Source organism: Pinus tabuliformis, chromosome 5_2 (genome assembly GCF_031772625.1).
Source record: "Pinus tabuliformis cultivar Carrire ecotype Pingquan chromosome 5_2, CPIR1, whole genome shotgun sequence".
In the NCBI taxonomy this organism is placed as follows: Eukaryota; Viridiplantae; Streptophyta; class Pinopsida; order Pinales; family Pinaceae; genus Pinus; species Pinus tabuliformis.
Window position 1 is genome coordinate 1,113,552,504 of NC_142306.1, and position 24,726 is coordinate 1,113,577,229.

Here is a 24,726-nt window from a genome sequence, read left to right on the forward strand (position 1 = left end):
TACCATTCAATTGTTAGTGCAAAAAAATTTTGGGCGGTCCCAAATTTCAAGTACATCGGATCGGTGCATGGTAGAAACTAGAGCTCAAGCTATGGCCAATGAGAAGATCGACAAACTTGAACAATCCTTGAAAGACCTCCAAGATCAGCTGACGACACTAACTAACGCACTCTCAAAGGGCAAGGCGGAAGCCCGCGAGGAGGCGTATATTGGCAATGAACACAGTGAGGGTGAGTCTAGCCACTCTCTTCACCTCTGGGGCACCCACCAACAATCCCGTCTATGACCACCCAAGTTGGATATGCATAAATTTGATGGTTCTCACCCGGCAGCATGGGTAGCACAAATGGAGCAGTATTTCAATCTGAATTACATCTTAGATAATGAGACTCGGCTTATGGTGGGGAGCATGTACTTGGACAATGAAAGATGGCAGTGGTGGCAATGGCATCAACGTTGCAATGGAAGGTTCTTGACTTAGGACACCTTCAAAAAAGCTCTTATAGAGCGCTTTGATCATGACTCTGCTTTTTCGGGTCGTCTCACTAAGCTTCGACAGACTGGCACAATGGATGAATATATTTCAGCCTTTGAAGCCTTAGCTTTCTGCACTACGGGTCTCCAAGATGCGTTCTACACAAAATGTTTTATCAGTGGTCTTAAAGAGGCCATACAAGCTCACGTCCAACTGCACCACCCTCCCACATGGTCGGAGGCTTGCAGGGTAGCTCGTAAAGTTGAACGTGCGTTAGCGGCCTAGTCCAATCACCCAAATTTCACCACCAAGGGTCGCCCCCCACAGGCTCACAGCATTACTCAAACACTTAAGGTTCAGAAGGTGTCACCTGCAGAAATGGCAGAAAGCAAAAAGCAAGGATTATGTTACTACTGTGATGAAAAATACTCCCCAGGTCATAAATGCAAGGAGCCCAAATTTTTTCAAATTGATGCTACTGATTACAGCTCATCGGAGGAAGCCCCACCACTTGAGGAACCTGAGGAGGACGAAGAGGACAACCAGAAGGACAATGTCCCTGACGAACCAGTTATTTCACTGCATGCTTTGGCAGGGATTTCTTCACCTCAAACTCTCAAAATCAGAGGTTTTATTAAGCACCGCCCAGTAGTAGTCTTGATTGATAGTGGAAGCACACATAATTTTATCCATCAAAGAGTCACGAAAGCAGTGCATTGTTTTGTACGAGCCGTTTCTAACTTCCAAGTCCAAATTGCGGATGGGGGAACAATGAAATGTGAAGGTCGCTGTGAAAATGTCAAACTTCAAATGGGGGATTATCAGTTGAAGACCCACATGTTTGCCATACACATGGGAGGGTGCGACATTGTCCTCGGTGCTGAATGGCTTCGCACACTTGGGCCAATCACAATGGATTTCCAGGAGTTATATATGAGCTTTAAGCAAAACAACTCCACACATACCCTCCACGGACACCAAGCGGGAGCTCCCTCTATCATCAGCTCACATAGGATGGAAAAATTGTTAAAAAAGGGCCATCATGGAGTTATAGCTCAATTTAATGCCATCCAGGCCGTCGAACCCAATTCGCTCCGATTCATCCTGAGATGCAGCAGATTTTAAATAACCATCTGCCAATCTTTGACAAGCCTCATGAGCTTCCACCCTCGAGAGGGGAACATGATCATAGCATCACTTTGGTCCCAGGGGCCCAACCACCAAATGTGCGCCCATATCGATATCCGTTCACCCAAAAGAATGAAATAGAAAAAATAATCAAGAAACTTTTGGAAGCAGGAGTCATTCGTCCCAGCATTAGTCCTTATTCATCACCGATGGTCATGGTGCTCAAGAAAGATGGGAATGGCGTATGTGTCCAATCTTCAAGGCCCTCAATAAGTTGACCGTCAAAGATAAATTTCCCATCCCGGTTGTTGATGATTTGCTGGATGAACTAAATGGGGCTCAATTCTTCACTAAGCTCGATCTTCGCTCAAGCTACCACCAAATTCGCATGAAAGAAGTCGACATTCCAAAGACTGCATTCAGAACTCATGAAGGCCATTATGAGTTCCTGGTCATGCCATTCGGTCTTTCTAACACCCCATCTACTTTTCAGAGCCTAATGAACCACCTCCTCAAACCATATCTCAGAAAAATTTTCCTTGTTTTCTTCGATGACATCCTCATCTACAGCTGCACTTGGGCTGCACATCTTCAGCATGTAGATCTGTTCTTGCAACTGCTCCGCAAGCATAAATTATTTGTTAAGATGTCCAAGTGTTCTTTTGGCATGGAAGAATTTGAGTATTTGGGCCACATTGTGGGGCGTGAAGGTGTCAGGGTGGACCCCAAAAATATCCAGGCAATGCAGGATTGGCCTCAACCTAAGACCTTGAAGAGCCTGAGAGGATTTTTGGGTCTCACAGGCTACTATCGCAGTCCACAATTATGGTCGCACTGCGAAACCCCTCACTCAACTCCTCAAGAAAAATTCATTCCTCTAGAATGATGAAGCACAACGGGCCTTTACAGCTCTCAAAAATGCCATGTGTTCCACTCCAGTCTTAGCACTACCCGACTTCACCAAATCTTTTGTCATCGAATGTGATGCTTCAGGTACAGGTATTGGGGCGATCTTAATGCAGGAAGGTCGACCCTTGGCCTTCACAAGCCAACAACTAAGTGGGAAGAATCTGGGACAATCTACCTATGAGAGGGAAATGATGGCCATCTTACATGCAGTAGATACCTGGCAACCTTACTTATTGGGGCGACGTTTCCAAATCCGCACAGACCATCATAGTCTTAAATATTTTTTGGAGCAACGCCTATCCTCACCACAACAAAATAAATGGCTCGCCAAAATGCTGGGATATGATTATGAGATCATTTACAAGAAAGGGCGCGAAAATATTGTAGCAGATGCATTATCTCGCCAATTTGAGGAGGAAAGTACCCTGCTCGCAATTTCCCTTCCCATTCCAAAATGGATTGAAGAGGCTCGCAGGGAATGGTTTTCACATCCCTGGCTCTCCCAACTCATTACTCAATTGCAAGCGGATCCAAATTCCACCAAGGGCTACTCATGGCAGGATGAGATTCTTCGCTACAAGGATAGAATCGTAATATCACCAACATCCACCCTCAAAAGCCGCATTTTGGCGGAGTTGCACTCATCCCCCACTGCAGGACATTCAGGCTTTCAGAAGACGTATGCTCACACTAGAAGATCATTTTTTTGGACAGGCATGAAAAAGGAGATTCTTACTTTTGTTGCGGAATGCGATATCTGTCAGCGCCACAAAGGGGAGACAGTCAAAGCACCAGGCACATTACAACCATTGCCCATCCCGGAATCAATATGGAGGGAGGTTTCTATGGATTTCATTACAGGTCTTCCAAAGTCAGGGGAACAAGTCAATCATCATGGTGGTTGTGGACCGACTTTCTAAGTATGCTCATTTTTTCGCCCTACCCCACCCTTTTACACCGACTTTGGTCGCTCAATCTTTCATGGATCAGATCTTCAAATTGCATGGCATGCCCACTTCTATTGTGTCTGATCGTGACCCGATCTTCACCAGTAATTTTTGGCAGGAACTCTTCAGGCTACAAGGTACCCAACTAAAACTCAGTACTTCCTATCATCCACAAACGGATGGTCAAACTGAAGCAGTCAACAAATGTCTGGAAACCTACCTTAGGTGTTTCACTTCAGAAAAGCAACATCTTTGGGTACAGTGGTTACCTCTAGCTGAATGGTGGTATAACACCAACTATCATGCCACCACCAAAGTGACTCCCTATGAAGCAGTTTATGGTCAACTCCCTCCTTCCCCTACTTCTTATATCAAGGGGTGCTCAAAGGTACAAGCAATGGATCAACTCCTACAGAACCGCACAACCATGCTCGCCCATCTTAGAGAGAATCTTCATCAAGCTCAAAACCGCATGAAGTAACAAGTAGATCAGCATCGCTCAGAATGCCAATTTCAAGAAGGGGATCAGGTATTTTTGAGGCTGCAACCATATAAGCAAACATAACTCAAAGACAAGGGTTGTCAGAAACTACTTCAGCGCATTAGAGAAGTGGCCTACAAGCTAGCTTTGCCACACACTGCAAAAATCCATCTAGTTTTCCATGTCTCATGCCTCAAGAAAGTGATTGGGAACAATTGCAGAATTCAAACCAGTCTACTTGAATTGGATGACGAAGGGTCAATCTGGCTCCAACCTGAACAGGTCCTCGACACACGAGAACGACACCTGCGTGGCCGCATGATCAAGGAAGTCCTCGTCAAGTGGAAAGACACCTCTTCGGAAGATGCAACCTGGGAACCAGCCACTATTCTTCAGTAGTTTGCGCAGCTTCAGCCTTGAGGACAAGGCTATTCTTAAGGGGGAGGGCATGTTAGGGTCCCACCCTAACCCCCTTATTTATGTAGTAGGATCGAGTCATAGTTATAGTTAAGTAAAGAGTCAATAAAGCCCATATTAATAATTGTAAGTGGTTAACCCTCATTTAATGACAGAACCACAGTTAGTTGCAAATGGGCCATGGTATTAGATAGATGGTATTAACAAGAACCATGGTATTGCTCCATGGTATTACATGTATGAGTCATATATAAAGGATAGAGACTCCCTGCGAGGAGCATCGTGTCTTATTCTGTAATCGAGCTATGCTCTATTGGAGGTTGCCCTCTCGAAGAGGCAAGTGAACATTACTTTCTGAATAATAAAATACATGTTGTTATTTCTCACTGTTCTATGTTCTGGGTATATTTCTGCGCATATTTGGTATTCTTGTATCATCTTGCAGGTTAAGAGCATAACAACATCTAATACCTGAATACGAAATAGTAAATTACCATGTCGATCGCAACATTATCGTCTGCGTTTCTTTCGAGTATCTGATACAGGGAGCCAACCATTCATCTGTTGATTGAAATTTTCAAGTGGTAATGTACTCAAGTCAGGTTTCGAAATCTCGAAAAATGAAAACGCCTTTCTATCATTAATGTCGTGGGCCTTCTAATCATCTGCAACAGTGGTGACATAGCAGTGTTGCTATGTTTGGAGTCTAGCACAACAAAGAAGGAAACGATCCCTTATCCTGATGTGCATCGGTTCAAGGGCATCCAACTTATGAATGACAAGAGCAAATATAACATTGTTAAGACTAAGAAATGGATCGTGGTGGCTGTTAGGGGCCACCTACAGAGGAAATCCGTCAATTGGTGAAGATCAGGGGAAGGCGGGTGGTAGTCGTGGCGGATTCCAATACGTCACCCAATTGGAATATGAAAGGTGCAATTTTTCTGTCTGTTGACAATAATGTGAAGGCATCGATGCAACTACAGGCAGACACAGTGATTCTATCTCTCACACTGCAATGAAATGCGATAATGAGAAGATTATTGTTATTTAATGGTGTGTGCATTGGTTGTGAAAGTATTGAACGCCATGAGTAATATGCTTTGAATTTCTTTGTGCATTGAACTCTCCTACCACTATTCCTACGCAACGTTTGAAGAGAATACAAAACATTTGCCCTATGAGTGCATTCAATCCCTGCTATATGCACGTTGAGTGACCTTTGCGGTGAAGTTATCATGTTGGTTCGGACGTTGTGAATGAAGCTTCTATGTTCTGCGTTGATTGGTGTATTGAGTTGGATCTTTGCGTTGAATGAAGTAAGCAGTGAGGGTACATTGGTATTGGATGGTACGTATCTAACTTAAGCGTGAGTTAAGTGTTGCTTTGAATACTAAGCAATGTATTAAATGTTGAGTGTTCAATTTCTATCGTGCAACCTGACCTGGTATGCACCATTTATCTGAATCAAAGCAACAATGCCCTTTTTTAAGCCACCAAAAGCAATCAGAGGAGGGATACCAATTCACTTTCCTCAATTTGGTAGATTTGGATAGTTGGAATAGCATGACTAATGGGCAATTGATAGTTGTCCATACCACTTTATTTTTAGCGGTGGATTTAAGTTGAAACGACTTGTTTGCCCTTAGAAGCTTGAATTGCGAACTTGAGTTCATTTTGAAGGCGATATAATATGGAAAACAATTAAGTTTAAATTAAAATCTCAGAAAAATTGGCCTGCCTATCATGTGTCTTTGCGGCCTCCGCGTGACAAACCAAGAAATTCAACAATTTAGTGTTCAACATAGCGTCAAGTTTGGAAAACATCACATCAAGTGTGTAAGAGACATCCAACTATTGATATCATTCCATCTCCAATATCAATTTCAAATTGTTTCATCAGACTACAGTGGAAGGCATTGTACTTGAAGGACCGACATTGGCTTCTTGTGAGCCTGAAGTCTCTGCATTTGAGAAATTCACCAAGAGCAGAGCCTAGCACTTTTATTGAAAGATCAATCACCCCAAATCGAATTTACATGCGAGAACTTGTCCTGCAGTAAAGATTGACGGTTTCCTTGAAGAGTCAATCTCCACGAATGATCTCTTTGTTGAGAAATCTAAAGGCTTGGCATATTAGTGATTTCTCTTTTCTCTGATAATTGTTTGTGAAGTATTTTTATCTTTTCTTTATTCAAACACGAATTTTCATATATGTGTGAGTGTTAACTTCATCAATCAACTATCATGCATAATAAACAAAAGAACAGTAACACAAGATATAGGCAGCAGCCAGGGCAAAAACCTCTCCAAACCTGAGAGGAAAACCCACAGTAATTCTTCTTATAGAATCTTCACTTGACAAAATTTCCAAGACCAATACAAAGACCCTTTGACCAAGTTGACTCCAAGATCAAGGCTAGAATCTTCTCTTACTGTTGTCCTCTGATTTGCTGCAACATGGATCAGATCTGGAACTTGTGGATCAGCTTCCTTCTCCCTTCCTCCTTTCTTCACACTCCACTTGCCCAAAGTAGTACACTTGCCCAGCTGTTGTCATCAACGCTAGACTTGAAACAAGGTGATCTGCTTCATAGATATGGACTGATCAATAACCCTTACAACAGATCTGAAGATGTCTCTATCTTTCCACGTGTGAGTGAGCTGCTTGGTCTAGTAACCTCCTCCTTGCTTCGCTATGCTAGTAGTTTCCTTCTAGGCCCACAACCGAATCCTTTAGGCCTCAAATCAACTCTAATCATGAAGATGACATGGGACTGTAACACAACCCTAATGATGACCTGTACCTTCGCACGTGTGGGAGGTTTAGGGCTCTTCTAGCCCTCCTAAACCTTCGCTCCACTAGTCAATCTTCTTTGCACAAATTTGCCTTTAGAATAGACCCAAGACCGAATATTTTCCTTGACAATGAGGGCAGATAGAATGATGCCCTAGCCTCGCACGTGTGGAAGAGCTTCCTGCGGTTATGGATGACAGAACAGACTTCTCTGCGGCTCCTTGATCTTCTCCTTTACCTCACACCCTTGGACAGACTTCTTCCCATGGATTGAGAGCGAATTTGATCTTGTGATTGTGTCTTAATGAGAGAGGAGAGACCCATATTTATAGTCTCCCTAACGCTACTCATTAGGCCGACATAACTTGAGTTTAGGCTGACTTACATAATGATATCTAGCCGACATGAATGGATATATATAAATATATTTAGGCCGAAAATATATTGCTTCTTTTATCTTCGCTTGGAGGAGTCTTTCACTAGCCATTTGATCTTGAACTTGGAGGAGTCTTTCCACGTGATTCTGCCCTTGATCTTGGAGTCATACATTATACATTTTCAAGTGTAAACATTTACATCAATGACACAAACCTATCACCTAGCCTAGAGCTCATGATGAGAGCTACTAAAACAAATACATTTTGAGCATGAAACCCATGACTCAAGTTCACAAAATATTTGCTAGATACAAATTACATCATTTATATTGGCTTGTGTCATTATGAAGACCGGACCTAGTTACACTTTCTTCAACACTCTTGTGCAGCTTCATAAGTTGAAACTTAAATTGGCATATCTTGGAGGGCCTTGCCAACGTACATAAAACAAATTTATATTGGAAACGGTGTTTAAGTTTGTCTCTCCTCAGGAATTCACTACTGGCCTCACTTCATTTTGTCTAAGTTAAGTAAATCTCAGCAATTAGGAAACCGGATTCGTTACGCAGGGCCGACTTGTCACGAATCCATCGAATTGGACACAATTCGTGTTGATTCGTGTCCGAAAATCGGAACACGTCGTATTTGATTGGGACACGATCGAATCTGGATCGTGTCCTAATTTTCGGACACAAATCCCAAAAAAGTGACCTGCACGGCATTAAAACGCAAGTTTGCTGCTCTTTTTTTTCACTTTCACTTGTCTATTTTGTTGTGGGTGTTTTGGAGCAAAGAAAAAAGGGTGTGGGAGAGTTTTCAAGGAGATTCAAGCAACAGGTAAGTGCATTTTCTCTCTATTTTTTTAGCATTTTTATTACAGCAGTTTGCATATGCAATTCTTTTACAAATTTGTGCATTTTTTAGTTTATTTTTTTACAGCATTCATGGCTCAATCAAGGGCAGCAGTTTGCATATGCATTTCTTTTACAAATTTGTGCATTTTTTAGTTTATTTTTTTACAGCATTCATGGCTCAATCAAGGGCAGTAGGAAGGGGCAAAGGAAGGGGAAGAATGTCCCCATTGGAGATGCCCGTCCTCCCCCAATTTCATCAGAGTCTGTTGCAAGTATTCCCTTTATTGCAATGTTGAGGGAAGACTTCCTCCTCAATGTAACATTGACAAATATCCCTTGTGGAAATATGTCACAAGAGAGCAAGGGCCACCCAGCAAGGTCAAGGGAGGAGGCAATGTGAGTTGGAAATGCAAATATTGCCACAATACTTTCAGGAGCACATATTTCCGTGTGAAAGGTCATTTGTTGGCTTTACCAGGTTGTGGGATTGGAGCTTGTACAAAGGTGCCTTTAATGAAGAGGAAAGAAATGGAAAGAGAGTCCAATGTTGGTATGGCAAATGTGGCTGCAAAATCAAAAAAAACCAAGAATGATGACCCCCTTCCATTCTTGAGGAAAAGCAGCGACAAATTCCCATTTAAGAGTTCTAGTGGGGGAAAAGTAGCAAAAAGAAAAGCAATTTCACTTGGTCCAATGGACAAGATTTTTTAGAAGGAGAAATGGGAAGAGTTTGATCTCACCATTGCCTTTTTTCTATCAAAACTTCATATCCTTTAATGTTGCACGCTCACCTCTATTTATTGAGATGGGTCGAGCTATAACTCAAGGGGCTCCGACAAGGTATGTGCCTATTGGGTCAGAGAAGCTTAGAACCACATTGTTGACGAAGGCAAAAAAAGAGTTGAAAAAAATGCTTGAGCCTATTAAAGCATCATCGCCAACATCTAGGGCTAACATTGTTTCTAAAGGATGGACAGATCCAGCACGGCATCCACTCATCAACTTCATAGTGTCTTCCTTGAATGGTCCAATTTTCTTTAAAGCAATGGATGCACTTGGACAATACAAGGATGCACAATATATGGGTGAGTTGTTTATTAAAGTTATTGAAGATGTAGGTGTTGATTCTTATGTGCAAATCATTACAAATAATGCACCTGTTTGCAAGGTTGATGGCATGATTGTGGAAGCTAAATATCCACAAGTGTTTTGAACACCTTGCATTGTCCATTCATTGAACTTAGCACTGAAATCCATTGCTTCTGATGTGCTTTGGATTGGTAACATTATTGAGGATGCATGATCTAATAATCACCCTATGAGTGACATTAGTTAAAGAAAGATATATTGAATAAAGGTATTACAGACTCATGTGCTGGTGTGTGTTCTGTGTTATTTAAGCAACGAATCAATCAGATTGTTAATACACAGACATTTAAATGGAAAGACAACAGAGAAATACAATAAGCAAATACAAAAACACAAGAAGTTAATAAGGAGTTCACCCTATTCTCCAGGGCTACATCTCCAGTGCAGCTTTCAATGGTGGCCTTATTTTATTGTGTCTTAAGCAAAGAATTACAATGCAGGGACTCAAAGTGAGTTCTCCTGAAGCAGATTTGCTTGGCAAGGTGGTCCTTGGATTCCCCAAGCCACTTGAGTACACAGACTTCTTCCTACCAACTTTGTGACCTTCTGGTCTATAATGGCAAGAGCCCAATGTGGTGCTCAACCCGGACAGATCCTATCTGGGGTGGCTCGGATCTCTCAAGCCTCTGGTGCTCGACGTTGCCTCTGGTCAGCTTGGCCCTCTATCCTCTTTCTGCTTTGCTTTACTACCTTCTTTCTCTGTTTTTTGTCTCTGTGTTCAGTCCTCCTCTCGGGGTTTCCTGACTGACTCCTTCTCTGTGTATTCTATCTCTGTTCATGGCTTTTAGCCATCTGTTCCAAGATTGTTTTGTTCCTCTTCTGCCTCTATCGATTCACCTTCTGCAGCTGCGCTTGGAGTTCCCTGTTCGGCATCATCATCAGCGCTCAGGGAGTGGCCACATGTCCTCCTCTAAATGGCGCCAGCCCGCTTCGTCGGTTCGTTTCTATAGTTACGTCGTGGATGAAGTCTTTCTCCACCATGGCGATCAAACGGATTCCAAATCCTTCTAAATCTCGGCTTAATCCCTTGTCGATTTCGCTTCCTCCATCGGGCGCAATCTCAGCCATCTGATCTAGGTCCCCCAGACCCAACGCCATACACACGTTTCGTACAGTTGACTTGCTCGACTGTTAGCGCGCGATCAACGACAGTTTTCTCTCACCTCCGCTTGCCACGCGTCAATTGTTGAGTGGGATCGCTCTGCTTCCATCCAAAATCGCTTACCGTTTGAGGGCGCCCCGATCAATACCGCCGGTTTCCAGAGCGTGGGTCCCGCCTTTGTACTTAGCATTTTTTGCCTTTTCACCCGCGGTTCTCCGGCTTCCCATGCGTCCGAGTGCTCGGGCTTCCTCCATCACGGCCCTGTTCGCCCAGCCTTAGCGTGCGCATAAAAAACCTCCTTATTTTCCCAATCCGAGGCTCCCAGGGGCTACTTTGACCTCATGCACAGTCTCCATGGGCCTCGGTCAGCGCGCTTTGACCGAGGTTCTCGTCGTTCCACGCTCACTGCCATTGCCACTGGTTTAGGGTGTTTTTGATCGTTGTTCTGGAATTCTTAGAAGTTTGTCTCGACCTGATACAGTGATGGTTCTTTGACACTTCTTTATGGATCCAATTCGGATCACGGCCTTCCTACTGAAAAAGCTTTTGGACCACCAAAAGTTGGTTTTCAAGCATCAACTAAGTGAGGGTATTGTTTTCTCACTTGTCCAATCTCAATCCACTTTGCACTGCTTGGCTTCAAACCTTTGAGCCGAATTCTGAGATACTCAACATCTCCCCTGCGAGTCGTCCTCACCTTCCTGTCCAACACGGTGTCTTCCTGCATCTCATTAAGATATTCAAGTAGCAGGTCATCAATAGAAGGCAATTGACTCTGCTCTTCAGGGTCTTCAACCATTGAAGGTTCAAACAATCTCAAGCAATTTGCATTTACGACAGAGTAGATGTGCATGTAAGCTAGTAAATCAAGGTGAAAAGCATTTTCACCAATCTTCTCAAGTATCCTAAAAGGTCCATAACTGATAGGCTTCAGCTTTTTACCTTCACCTTGCATCCTGTCCTTGCTGATATAAGCCAGACTTGATCAACTTGAAAACTATGCTCCATCCGATGCTTATCATGCCTAGCCTTGTACTTGGCTTGGCTCTTTTCCAGCTATTCCTGTACTGCCTGGTGGATCTCCTGGATCTGTTCAATGAACCTAATTGCCTTGTCCACATCACTGTGTCCATCAACCATGGTATCTTTACCAAAGACAAAATCCAAAGGAGACCTTGGTGTGAAACCAAAACAGGTCTCAAAAAGAGATCTCTGTGTAGAAGAGTGTTTTGCTCTATTGTAAGCATGCTGCACATAACACAAGTGTTCATCCCAAAGCTTAGGATGTTTGCTGCAATAACCTCTCAGTAGCTGGATCACTATCTTGTTTACTACTGTCTGGCCATCTGTTTGTGGATGAAAAGCTGTGCTTTTCTTCAGTTTGGTGTCCATCAGTTCCCACAGACTGGACCAAAACTTCCCCACAAATCGGGTGTCTCAATCAGATACAATAGAAGTGGGTAATCCAAAATGAACCCATACATGTTCAAAGAACAATTTTGCAGTCTGTTTAGTTGTAATCTGTTTGTTACAAGGTATCAAAATACACATTTTGCTGAACCTATCCACAACAACATATAGATAATTATGACCTTTCCTAGATTTAGGCAGTCCTCCAACAAAATCCATGGAAATACTTTCCCAAGGGTGAGAAGGAACTGGCAATGGAGTATACAAGCCTAGTTTTCTGTTGTTGGGCTTGCTTTTAGCACACATGGAACACCCTCTTACATATCTAGAAACTGTCTCATTCATTTTCGGCCAATAACAAAATCTTTGCAGCTGTGCAATTGTTTTACTTACCCCAAAGTGACCTGATATCAGATAAGTGTGTGCTTCCCTAACTATCTTTACTCTCTCAGTTTCTGGAATGCAGAGTTTCCCACAATGATATAAGAGTCGGTCATTCACATGATAGTCCAATTCTTCTACTCCTTTGCCTTGACTCAAAGTTGCATATACATCTTTAAAGTCCATATCTTGAGCATATTGTTCTATGTAGCTTTCATGCGGTACAGAATTATGCTTAAGTATGGTAGATGCATTTATAATGGGTCTAGATAACATGTCTGCAACCTTGTTATGTATGCCCTTTTTATATCTGATGACTATATGAAACTGTTGTAAAAAACCCATCCATCTGTAATGTCTTGATTGCTGCAACTTAGTTTGGGAGTGTAGATATTGAAGTGGTTGATGATCAATATGTATTATTGTCTCTTTGCCCATTAAGTAATGTTTCCACTTTTTCACACTCTGAACTAATGCATACAATTCTCTATCATATGTAGGATAGTTAACTACTGCAGGATTAAAAGTATCAGAATGATAACATATGGGTTTATCGTGCTATGTCAACATTGCTCCCATGGCATATTCACTGGCATCAGTTTGGATCTCAAATGGTCTTTGTAGATCTGGCAGTGCTAGTACAGGTGTTGTACTAATCTTTTCTTTCAACGTGTCGAAGGCTTTCTGATGTTTGCCTCCCCTCTGAAACACCTTATTCAATTTTGTTAAAGCATGTAAGGGAGCTGCAACTGAGGAAAAGTTAGAAATGAATTTCCTCCAATATTGTGCTGCTCCTAAGAAGCTTCTCACTTCTGTAGCACACCTGGGTTTAGGCCAGTTCACAATGATTGCCACTTTAGAGGGATCTATTTTCAATTCACCTCCCCCTACTATATGACCCAAGTAGTTTAGAGATGTTTTGCCAAATTCACATTTTGAGAGTTTAACATAAAGTTTTTCTCTTTTCAAAACATCTAATATCTGCTTAACATGCTTTAAATGTTCTTCCCACGTTTTACTAAAAATCAGAATGTCATCCAAATACACAATAACAAAGTCATCAAGAAAAGGTCTGAGTACATCATTCATTAATCTCATGAAAGTAGCAAGAGCATTAGTTAAGCCAAAAGGCATAACCAGCCATTCATACAATCCCTGCTTTGTTTTGAAAGCAATCTTCCATGCATCTTGCTCTGCAATTCTGACCTGATGGTATCCATTGTACAAATCCAGCTTGGTGAAATAAACAGCTTCCTTCAATTGTTCTAAAAGATCATCTATGCGAGGAAGGGGATAAAGATTTTTAATTGTTATCTTATTCAGTGCTCGGTAATCAATGCACATTCTCCACAAGCCATCTTTCTTTCTCACTAAAATGATTGGTGACCCACATGGTGATGTGCTAGGCCTGATGAACCCTTTCTCGAGCAACTCCTGCACCTGCTTCTTGATTTCAGCATTCTCTAAAGCAGACAACCTGTACATCCCAATGTTAGGCAATGGAACATCTTGCTGCAAAATAATATCATGTACTATTCCCTTTTTGGGTGGCAAACCTTTGGGTTCTTGAAATAAGACATCATACTCTGAAACAACCTTTTTTATATCATCTTGTTGTTCAGCATTACAGCCCTCAAATACATTGGTTTTATCAGGTTTCTTTTCCTTTACAACCATCAGTAAGAATTGTTTGCATGAATTTATCATTATTTTCATCTGCCCTGAGTTTATGAGAGTATAATTATTCTTGAGCTTATGAGCTCTTACAAAGTATTCGATTCCATCTTTAACAAGCAGATACTTGTTCTCAGCTCTATAGAAAATAGCATTTCTATCATACAAGGACTTCCTAAAACAATTCCACATATATCCAAAGGAACTATGTCTAACTCAACCTCATCTACAAATGCTGACCCAAAAGAAAACTTGAATTTGCACTGTCTAGTCACTTGTAGTTGTGCTTTATCATTCAACCATCTTAATGGGTATGGTTTCTTGTGAGGTGTAGTTGCTAATCCCAATTTCTTTACAATTGCTTCAGAAATTAGATTTACTTGTGAGCCACTATCAAACAAAGTATCAATCTTTTGATTTTTGGAAATAACTCGAATATGGAAAAGCTCATGTCTTTTTCTCTCATTTTCTTCATCAATAACAGATTGAGCAGAATTACTAATAGATGTTCAGAATTCTTACCTTTTATACCTGTGGCTGCTATAGTTGTTTCATCTCCTGAGTCTGACCCCAAATCTTTCTAAATAGCTGCAGCGGTCTTCTTCTTCTTCTTGCCCTCAGACTTCTTAGGTCTCAGCTCTGGATGCAGAATCCAACAATGTTCATCATCATGCCCATCCTTGTTACAGTGAGTGCATGAAGCTTTGCTTTTCTGTGCAGTGTTAGCCTTCTTTGCTTTCCACTTCTGCTTTCTTTTCTCCTTGCTCTTGCTTACAGTGGGTTGGGATGGTCCCCCAACTTCTAGATTTCCATTCTTTCCTCTAGCTTCTAGATGAATAGCTTGTACAGATACCTCATCTATACTAGTGGAAACATGAGGATGGCATGCCTCATGTAGCTGTGTAGACCACCAATGTACTTCAAAAGAGTTTCTGGTGAGTCTAATAGATACCCAACATCAACGCTCTCTTTCTAAATTCTTGAGTATACCCTTGCACACTTTGCCCTTTCAATTGTCGAAGAGTTTGCCAACTCATCATGGCTTGTTGCATGTAGGCCAATGGATAGAACTGCTTTTTGATTGCAGCAACAAATTCACTCCAGACAGAGATGGTCTTACCATGTCTTTTCATATCAGCTTGGATTCTACCTTCCCACCAAACCAAGGCAGTGCCTCCTAGGTGTAGGCTTGCCAGCTGAATCTTACTCTTATCTGAGTCTATGTTTTGTACCCTGCAATACACATCAATTTGTCTAATCCAATTGTCCAACTTTTCATTTAGCTCTCCATCATATATAGGCAAATCAAATTTAACATCTAGCTTAATCAAAGATGCTTTCTTATTATGCAAAGGGCTATTATGGGGTGTGAGAAAGCTTTCCTCTTTCCCCTTTCCTTTGGAGTGGTCATGGAAGTGAGACTCATCTTCTTCTTTATCTTGTTTAGAACCTGAGGAGTCTTCATTCCTATGCTTTCTAAAGTCCTTGTACATTTCTTCTACCATAGACTTTATAGCTAGGAAACTTTCTATGAATTGAGGGTCTGGCCCCACAGAACCTTCCTCTGACATTGTCTTCCGAGAATAGACTCTCCCAATTTCAGGATTAGTTTCCACCAACTCTCCTTCTCCTAATTTGAGCTTTGATCTAGTGAGCATTCACAGCTAAACCAACACAAGCTTGTCTAACCATACAGCCTAGAGCTTTGATATCACTTGATCTGATAATCACCCTATGAGTGACATCAGTTAAAGATTTATTGAATAAAGGTATTACAGACTCATGTGCTAGTGTGTGCTTTGTGTTATTTAAGCAATGGATCGATCAAATTGCCAATACACACAGACATTTAAATAGAAAGACAGCAAAGAAATACAGTAAGCAAATACAAGAATACAAGAAGTTAATAAGGAGTTCACTCTATTCTCCAGGGCTACATCTCTGGTCCAGCTCTCAGTGGTGGCCTTATTTTATTGTGTCTTAAGCAGAGAATTACAATGCAGGGACTCAAAGTGAGTTCTCCTGAAGCAGATTTGCTTGGAAGGGTGGTTCTTGGATTCCCCAAGCCACTTAAGTACACAGACTTCTTCCTACCAGCTCTGTGACCCTCTGGTCTACAATGGCAAGAGCCCAACGTTGTGCTCAGCCCGGACAGATCCTCTCTGGGGTGGCTCGGATCTCTCAAGTCTATGGTGTTCGACGCTGCCTCTGGTCAGCTCAGCCCTCTGTCCTCTTTCTGCTTTGCTTTACTACCTTCTTTCTTTGTTTTCTGTCTCTCTGTGTTCAATCCTCCTCTCGGGGTTTCCTGACTGACTCCTTCTCTGTGTATTATGTCTATGTTCATGGCTTTTAGCCATCCGTTCCAAGACTGTTCTGTTCTTGTTCCGCCTCTGTCGATTCACCTTCTGCAGCTGCGCTTGGAGTTCCCTGTTTGGTGTCATCATCAACGCTCAAGGAGTGGCCACATGTCCTCCTCTAAATGGCGCCAGCCTGCTTCGTCGGTTCGTTTCTTCAGTTACGTCGTGGATGAAGTCTTTCTCCACCATGGCGGTCAAACGGATTCCAAATCCTTCTAAATCTCGGCTTAATCCCTTGTCGATTCCGCTTCCTCCATCGGGCGCAATCTCAGTCGTCCGATCTAGGTCCCCCAGATCCAACGCCATACGCATGTTTCACGCGATTGACTTGCTCAACTGTTAGCCCGTGATCAACGGCGGTTTTCTCTCACCTCCGCTTGCCACACGTCGAACGTTGAGTGGAATCGCTTCGCTTCCATCCAAAACAGCTTACCATTTGAGGGTGCCCTGATCAATACCGTCGGTTTCCAAAGCGCCGGTCCCGCCTTTGTACTTTTAGTGTTTTTGCCTTTTCGCCCGCAGTTCTCCAGCTTCCCATGTGTCCAAGTGCTCGGGCTTCCTCCATCACGGCCCTGTTCGCTAATCGCGCATCAAAAACCTCCTTATTTTCCTGATCCGGGGCTCCCAGGGGCTACTTGGACCTCTTGCGCAGTCTCCATGGGCCTTGATCAACGCGCTTTGACCGAGGTCCTCGTCATTCCACGCTGGCTGCAATTGCCACTGCTTCAGGGTGTTTTTATCGCTGTTCTGGAATTCTTAGAAGTTTGTCCCGACCTGATACAATCATGGTTCTTTGACAGTCCTTTATGGATCCAATTCGGATCAATGCACGGCATATCCGTAACTTTGTACAAAATCATACAAATGCCCTCACTATATACAGGGAGTGTAGCAATCTATCATTGTTGAAGATTGTGGATACACGGTTCGCCTCTTCATTCATCATGTGAAGAGGTTGAGGGAGGTCAAGACCGCTCTTGGGGCCATGGTTATTTCAAAGTTTGGTCTTTTTGGAGAAATACAGACCAAGTAGCCTCTAAAAGAGTGAAGGACACAATGTTCGATGATGCTTGGTGGGAGAAGGTAGACCTCCTTATTCAAATCATGGACCCTATCATTTCTTTGCTTTGATTTGCAAATACAAATCAACCCATCCATGAAGAGGTTTATGAAGGATGGGATTCCATGATTGAGTCTGTGAGGAGCATTATTTTACAGAGTGAGTGCCCCGAGTATGAGACATCACTAGAGGCCTTCTTCACCACTATACAAGATATTCTTGTCAGCATATGGGGCAAGAATTACACACCTTTACACTGTTTGGCTCACTCATTGAACCCAAAATACTACAGCCATGAGTGGCTGAATGGTGGACCTTCCCGCAGATTCCCTCCTCACATGGATGGTGAAATCTCACATCACACGGATGGTGAAATCTCACAAAGGAGGAAAGATGCATTCAGGCCGATTTTTCATGATAGAGCATCCCTTGATGAGGTGGAGGATGCCTTTGCGGAGTTTTCCACTGGCATTAGTCGATTTGCAGAATATGATCTGATTAGAGACAAGGGGGCTAAGAAGCCCTATTCTTGGTGGGAAAATCATGGGGCAACAAGCCCTCCTCTACAGCAGCTAGCCATGAGGCTGCTCTCTCAGGTGACTTCATCCTCTTGTTGTGAGAGGAATTGGACAACATATGGGAATTTATATAGTGTTAAGAAGCGCGGGCTTGAGCAACCCAGGGCAGAGACAATGGTGTATGTGCTAGCCATGAGGCTGCTCTCTCAGGTGACTTCATCCTCTTGTTGTGAGAGGAATTGGACAACATATGGGAATTTATATAGTGTTAAGAAGAGCAGGCTTGAGCAACCCAGGGCAGAGACAATGGTGTATGTGCACACCAACCTTCGTCTTATTTACAAGCAAAGGGATGAGTGGTTGAAGGGAAAGACAAATATGTGAGATGTCTTTCCTGATGATATGGCTCTGGACAGCAATGTTGAGTTGGCATTGGCCAAACATGGATCTCAATGATCCAGTGCTAGAGACTGTCACAGTTGATGATGGTGATACTGTAGAGGGGTCATCCTCCACACCAGTGGATGCAGAGATGACTTTCGATATAGGGGAGGAGGATGCAGCGGAGGAGAACAATAGTGACCATGATGATGACTGTGACGCTGATTTTGTTGATGACTATGAGGATTGATGACTCATGAGACATGAGCTACCTATTGCCTTGAGGCTTGTATACTTGTAGTTGTTTTTGTATTTGCTATTTCTATTTGCCATTGGCATTGCACTACCTATGTAACACATTTTGATTTTGATGACTTAATGAGAAAACTACAATTGTCAGTATCTTTATCTTACTATCTTGTCTTTCTCCTATTGGATCATTGATGAATTGAATATGTATTATGATTTATCTTTTATGTCACAATTGTATTTGAATTTTGTATGTACTATGCATAATGCTACTTTGTAAACAACAAAACTTACATCTAGATGAAGATCTATGTTTGAAAACAATGAATTCGTATCATGAATGAGAATTTGTGTAAGAAATATATAAATTTTAATATATATATAATAATATATAACGTATCCAAACGTGTGTTGTTCCGGGGGGTCAACGTGTCCGTATTCGACACTTGAATCCCCATATCCGTCAAATCTTGAATCCACGTGTCAGGTGACTTAGCTCAGCACTTTATCAAGACCAAGCATTTAAGGTGTGGTCGTATTGGTGAAATTTGAAGCCCTTGTTGTAGGTTCAATTTAACATCAAATTTTGATCTCGTGGTATGTTCCAGGCAGCGATATGTCCCTCTCACCTCTTTGTTGAGTTGATTTATATAGCTAAAAGCTCTTTGTAGATGTCATTTTCTATCTTTACGATCAGAGTTTTTTTACTTGCACTTATTGGTTGAGCTTGAAAAAATGGCCAAATTACTGAGTTATTAGAGTTGCTAAATACTCTAATACATTCCACAATTGATGAGATGGTAAACATCAACAAAGACAATCTGATTAAAACTTCTCTTGTGCTGGCTCATCCATAGAAACATCCTCACTGTTCAGATTTTTGGCGACTCGGCAAATGTGATTCATTGGGTCAATGAGAAATTTATATGCAGAAATTATATGCTGTTCCCCTGCTGGAAGAAGTAAAAAGTTTAAAGTCTCATTTCAATAACTTCTCCATTGCTCATATCTACAGGGAAAATAATGAAGAAGCCGACCGGTATTCTAAAACAGGTCTGCAGCAAGTTCTGGGAGTTTGGAGGATAACGGAGCAATCTCAGGACCTGATCCGTGTGTCGGATCACCCACCTTTTCCTTAGTCTTTTTGTATTCCATACATCTTTGTGATGTTTCGTTTATAGATGATACTGTGTTTTGGACCGACTGTTTGGTTCAAAGTTTCGGCTTTAAGTTTTTTGTTTTTTTGTATTGGGCTGTTTTCCCGTAAAAAAGGAGGCCCAAGATCTCTAGTGGACGTTTCTGAACTTCTATTTTTGATATGGCCGTTTCAGGCTGAAATCTAGGAGGACTCAAAAAGTCCTTTGGTCAAGAAAGACATGGACAACTATGATAACTCAACAGAGATAAATTTCTCTGTGGACCTTGCAAACAGAGGCTGAATGTTAACGCATTCCTTTTTGTAGCTTTTTTATTACTTCATTAATAGAAAAGCGTGGTATTTTTTCCTTGGAAAAAAAAACAAAGACAATCTGAGAGATATTCAAGTCTGTCTACAAAATGCACGTGACAAAATTGATTTTTTGCAGCTTGAATCTCACCTACAGCTAGAGGAGTTACAGCAAAGAAGGCATCACTTTGAACTTGTTTTTGTTCAAAACAATCCTCTATTTGAGGTTGAAACAAACACTAATCAACAGCCAGCAAGTGACCATGTCAATAAAGTTGACATTAATTCCCATCATGTGCCCCATTTCAGGAGCAGAGTTGCATGTAGATGCAGAAATTGACCATGCACTTCCCAAGTCAATCATCACAGCTTGGGAACAGCTTGTCAACAACAAGCACAAAACATGTCTTGGATATGATAAGGAATCGTCCTTTCATATTCCAGATTACTCAAAGCCGTCAAATTTCAGAATGTTGGATTTCTTCATTACAGTTCACCTTCAGTTGTTCCAAATCCTACTCCTCCTCCACAATAGCAGAATGGCAGATGCCAACATTGTGACCAAATTGGCCATATGAAAGATCATTGTTTTGATTTTCACCCGTGCAAGCATTGTGATCCGCACACTCATTCTTCACACAGATGCTTCAAAAACAAACCTCCTGCAAGAACAAAGATTCACCTTGGATGGATCGCTTCTTGGCAATGGGCTTCAACAGCCAAGAAGATATTTCAGTCATATGTCAAAATTTCTTCTAGAGTATTGAAAACTCTTGCAGTTGAGTTCTCTTCGTCTTCTCACCTTGTATTTGACAGGGGGAAGTGATGGTCATATACAAGCTTCAAAAATGCATCAAACGAGACTAAACCACAACCTGAACCTGCTGCCTGAGCCTACAGCCCGAGATAGCCATACCCAGATTCAGAGTTGTAGCCAGAGATAGCCATACCCAGATTCAGAGTTGGAGCCAGAGACAGAGAAGCCCCTAAGCATGCCTTTGGTTGGTGGCCTTCCTTAATAAACCACTAGTTACATTTTCCTGAAAAGGAATTATGTTCAGAATATGGGCAGGAAGCGACTGCAGTAGAATCAGAGGAAAGGAAATCCCAAACTGATGGATGAAGAATCCAAAAAATCTAGAAAAAGAGAGCTAATCAGATCTGGTTAAGAATACGGTTGAATCCCAACTTCCCCTAATGACTTTCAACTGTTCTTAAAAATATTTAAGGAAACTCTATCTCTTTTGTCTATGTGTATTGGTCATATATTTATGGGGAGCATGAACCTGTGGATCATGCTTCTCTGGAATGAATCAGTAGTAGGAATTTCATTCCTTTATTCTAATAAAATTAGGTTTCAATCAAAAATAAAAATTTCTTCATCCGGTCCTTTTTTATTGTTCTAAGATATACAGCAACTGTATTTGGCAGAACTGTAACCATGTTTATTAAAAGTAATGCGTTTGTTTGGAACAGTATTTAATAGAAGAACTGACGCTAGCTCATTACCAATTAGTGGCCTTATCAAGAACAGATCAACGAGTTTATAAGGAGAGATATAAAAAAACAAAACAGAGAACCTGAGTAGCAACAAATTATCTTCCCTTGTTCATCTATGATATCATTGGTCTATGCTTCAATTGTAAAATTGCCTGGGTCAGCTACAGCAATCATTCAAATTAATAGGTTAAATTTTCTGTCCTTGGTAACCTCTACCAACAGACTTCATGCAAGGACTGGGACTGAACTGTGTCGATAGTAGAAATCCATCCAACAATATTTTTCCTATCTACCTTTAGTGGTTGGGGATAGCTGGAAACCTTGGGTTTTATAGGTGAGTGAAGTCTCATATAAGAAAATGCACATCATGGCAATGCAATTGCTACAGTGCAGCACAACCACTTGAGTTCCGGAATTACAAAAGGGTAAGAGAAAACTAAGAGGGAAAACAGATTTTGTTACTTTTTAAGTATTATGGACATTTTACCAATTGAATGTGAGGAAAAAACGGTGTCATAACAGGAGACTATTGGGAAACCATAAAAGTATGTTAGAAAGAAGTGAAAAAATTCTGACCATTAATATTTATAATAGTAATCAATATAGGTCAAATTTGCAATTAAATATTCTTCATCTGACATTTTATGCAACTATGCCCAGCCTCAAATATATCAAAACAGGCTAGATGAACATCTTATTTATGCATAATTATCATAGATTACACTTGGAACTTACATGATTAGAAACAAAGATTTGAACAGGTCCCGCTTCAGCAAAGAATCCCATCTGTAAAAATAATAGATATAAGAATATGAATCTTGGCATCCTAAACTAAGAGATGAATTTTAATTAACACGAAATAGCAATTGATTAACTCGCAGTGACTTACAGCATATGCTTATGCAACCTCCAACAAAATATGCTAGTCAGCATATCATATCTCTCTCTCTCTATATATATATGCTATTGTATTCAATCAAATTGTGGCCTTGCTCTTTTCCAAAAGCCTAACTGGATGTCATATAGGTATGTCTTCTTATTCTACACCATAGCAGTGCATATGCTAAAATATTTTATTAAATCAGGTTGAAACGTGAAAATTCCGTTAAAACGTACCTTATTCACCATTGTGACCACAGCTTCCAAAATCTCCCCTTTAAAAGGTCTGAAAATCACACACTGGTATTTGACTGGGAATGTAACAAATCCAGTCCCCTCTCGAATAAGTCCCTTTCCAATGTTCTCGACACCAGTTATTGCAACTACGAATCCATAGCGGCCACTGAATAACAAGAATATTTCAACAACAACAAAAAGGTAAATTGGACTCTCATGTATTTGGCAAAACTTGGGGGAATCACTCTGATCTTAGATGGCAATGCACAGCAGACAAATAAATAGTTTATATGAAAACAAATAATAATAGTTTATATGAAAGCAAATAATAACTCTATGGATAAATATTCTAAAACTCATGCATCCATGAGTAATTTGACTATTTGAATTCCTGAGAAAAAAATTGACTATTTGAATATCATCTCAACTTCTAATTCTGCTAGCAAGCAAGTTGCACTAAGGCACCCTTTCAAAGTGAATAAAAGCTTAAGAGGAGAAAGAGGGGAAAACGGGGATAGTAGATTTCCTGCCATGTCCAATGTATCTCGAGGGAATAGTTTCAGCCTACACTGCTTTGTATCAGTATTTGTATTGCTGATGAAATTTTAAGCTTTTCCACCAAAAAATAAAATAAATTCAAACGGTTGAATTTTATAGAAAAAACCTATCTGGCTTCTGAAAGAAAAGGAAGAGACACGCCCAGGAAATTATCCTGTAGAATGAGGCAAAATTTGAAGTTACAGGAAATTCCAAAAATACTCTTCTTCACACCTCGCACAAGTATTTTTAGTGTTTCATGCAGGTTCCAAATTTGATATGGAAGCCTCCTTCTTAACCATTATTTCCGCTCCACAACCATGTGGAAATGTGCAATAATAATAATAATACCTGCAAGTTCCTTCGACATCCTGCATGAGCTTAGAGACGAGCTTGTCGCGCAAGTGAGGCCCGAAGTGGCGGGGATGCAGCTGCATATTCCGCTCTAGCACTATGTGGAAAAACATTTTCTACTTTCCGGGGTTTGAACACCGTTATCTCCTAAAATTGTACCGAATGGAAATTATTAGCGTGAGGGACGACGGGCTGGAGTTTTGGCTTTAGTAGGCACGCGTAGCTCAGTCCCTGCCTCGAGTCTGGTGGATGAAGGGGTACGCTGCCGCCCTTTGCTGTGCTATGAGATGCGTCAATCGGGGCACCAGTCTTCCGCGATATCCTAACGTTCAAGGCCCATACCAAAAGATGTAACTGCTACCGTCCCAATAGGAGACATCAATACAAATTAGCTTTCTTTATGCTTAATTTGATCTCACGTCCCGATAAGTAGACACATCCACAGAGAAGACCAAACTCCCAAAATGCAAATTTCCAAACTACCGACTCGAAATCGTACAACTTCAACCCTATACCCGACGTAGAACTCGTACCCTTGATCCCACCGAGAAGACCCAGAACCTTTCCCCTTAAACCCCGGCGGAACACAAGCGTCCTACCTCGAATGACTCGACTAGAGGCGAGATAAAGACATGGTCCTTACTTACGAGCTAAGCCCACCATGTATTGGGCTCAATCAACTCTTTTTTTCTTTTTCTTTTTGATACCCTAGAGATTCATGTGACATTCTTAACCTTGGTTCAATGCAAATAGCAAACCATCTTTACGAACAAGATCACGAAGACGGGGAGTTTGTTTCTTTCTTTCTTCTTCTTTCTTTCTTCTAGAAAAGACTATATTGGGAACACCGGGAGTGACAAAGTAAGATGGGGTCCTTCAAAGCAAAACAAAGAAAAAGGTCGGGAAATGTATGAGGTGTAAAACTGAAGACAATCAAGATGGTCCTTGATTTGGACATAAAGTTAGAATGACGTGGAAAGCATGATGGGAAGATGGTAGTTGGGAATTTTAGAGGGAAGAATGTTAAAGGGGTTGTATGAAACAATGGACGAGTGAACGTTGGAGGTCAATTTGAATGGTTGTCTAGTTAAGTTGGTCGAGTTCCT

General features: G+C 41.4%; 1 protein-coding gene across 2 annotated transcripts in view; it reads right to left on the reverse strand.

Moving 5' to 3' along the window:
- NRPB7 (DNA-directed RNA polymerase II) overlaps nucleotides 1–24,321 on the reverse strand; it is a 165,743-nt gene extending 141,422 nt beyond the window's left edge. The window contains exons 1-3 of one of the 2 annotated variants that reach the window (XM_089437545.1): nucleotides 23,618–24,321; nucleotides 22,730–22,895; nucleotides 22,349–22,399 (exon numbers count right to left, since the gene is read on the reverse strand). In XM_089437545.1, coding sequence (XP_089293671.1) covers nucleotides 22,349–22,399; nucleotides 22,730–22,895; nucleotides 23,618–23,733 — 333 coding nt within the window. In that variant the 5' untranslated portion in view covers nucleotides 23,734–24,321. The remainder of the gene's footprint in view (nucleotides 1–22,348; nucleotides 22,400–22,729; nucleotides 22,896–23,617) is intronic. The other variant, XM_089437544.1, reaches the window with a different exon arrangement.
- Between the last annotated feature and the right edge of the window lie 405 nt (nucleotides 24,322–24,726).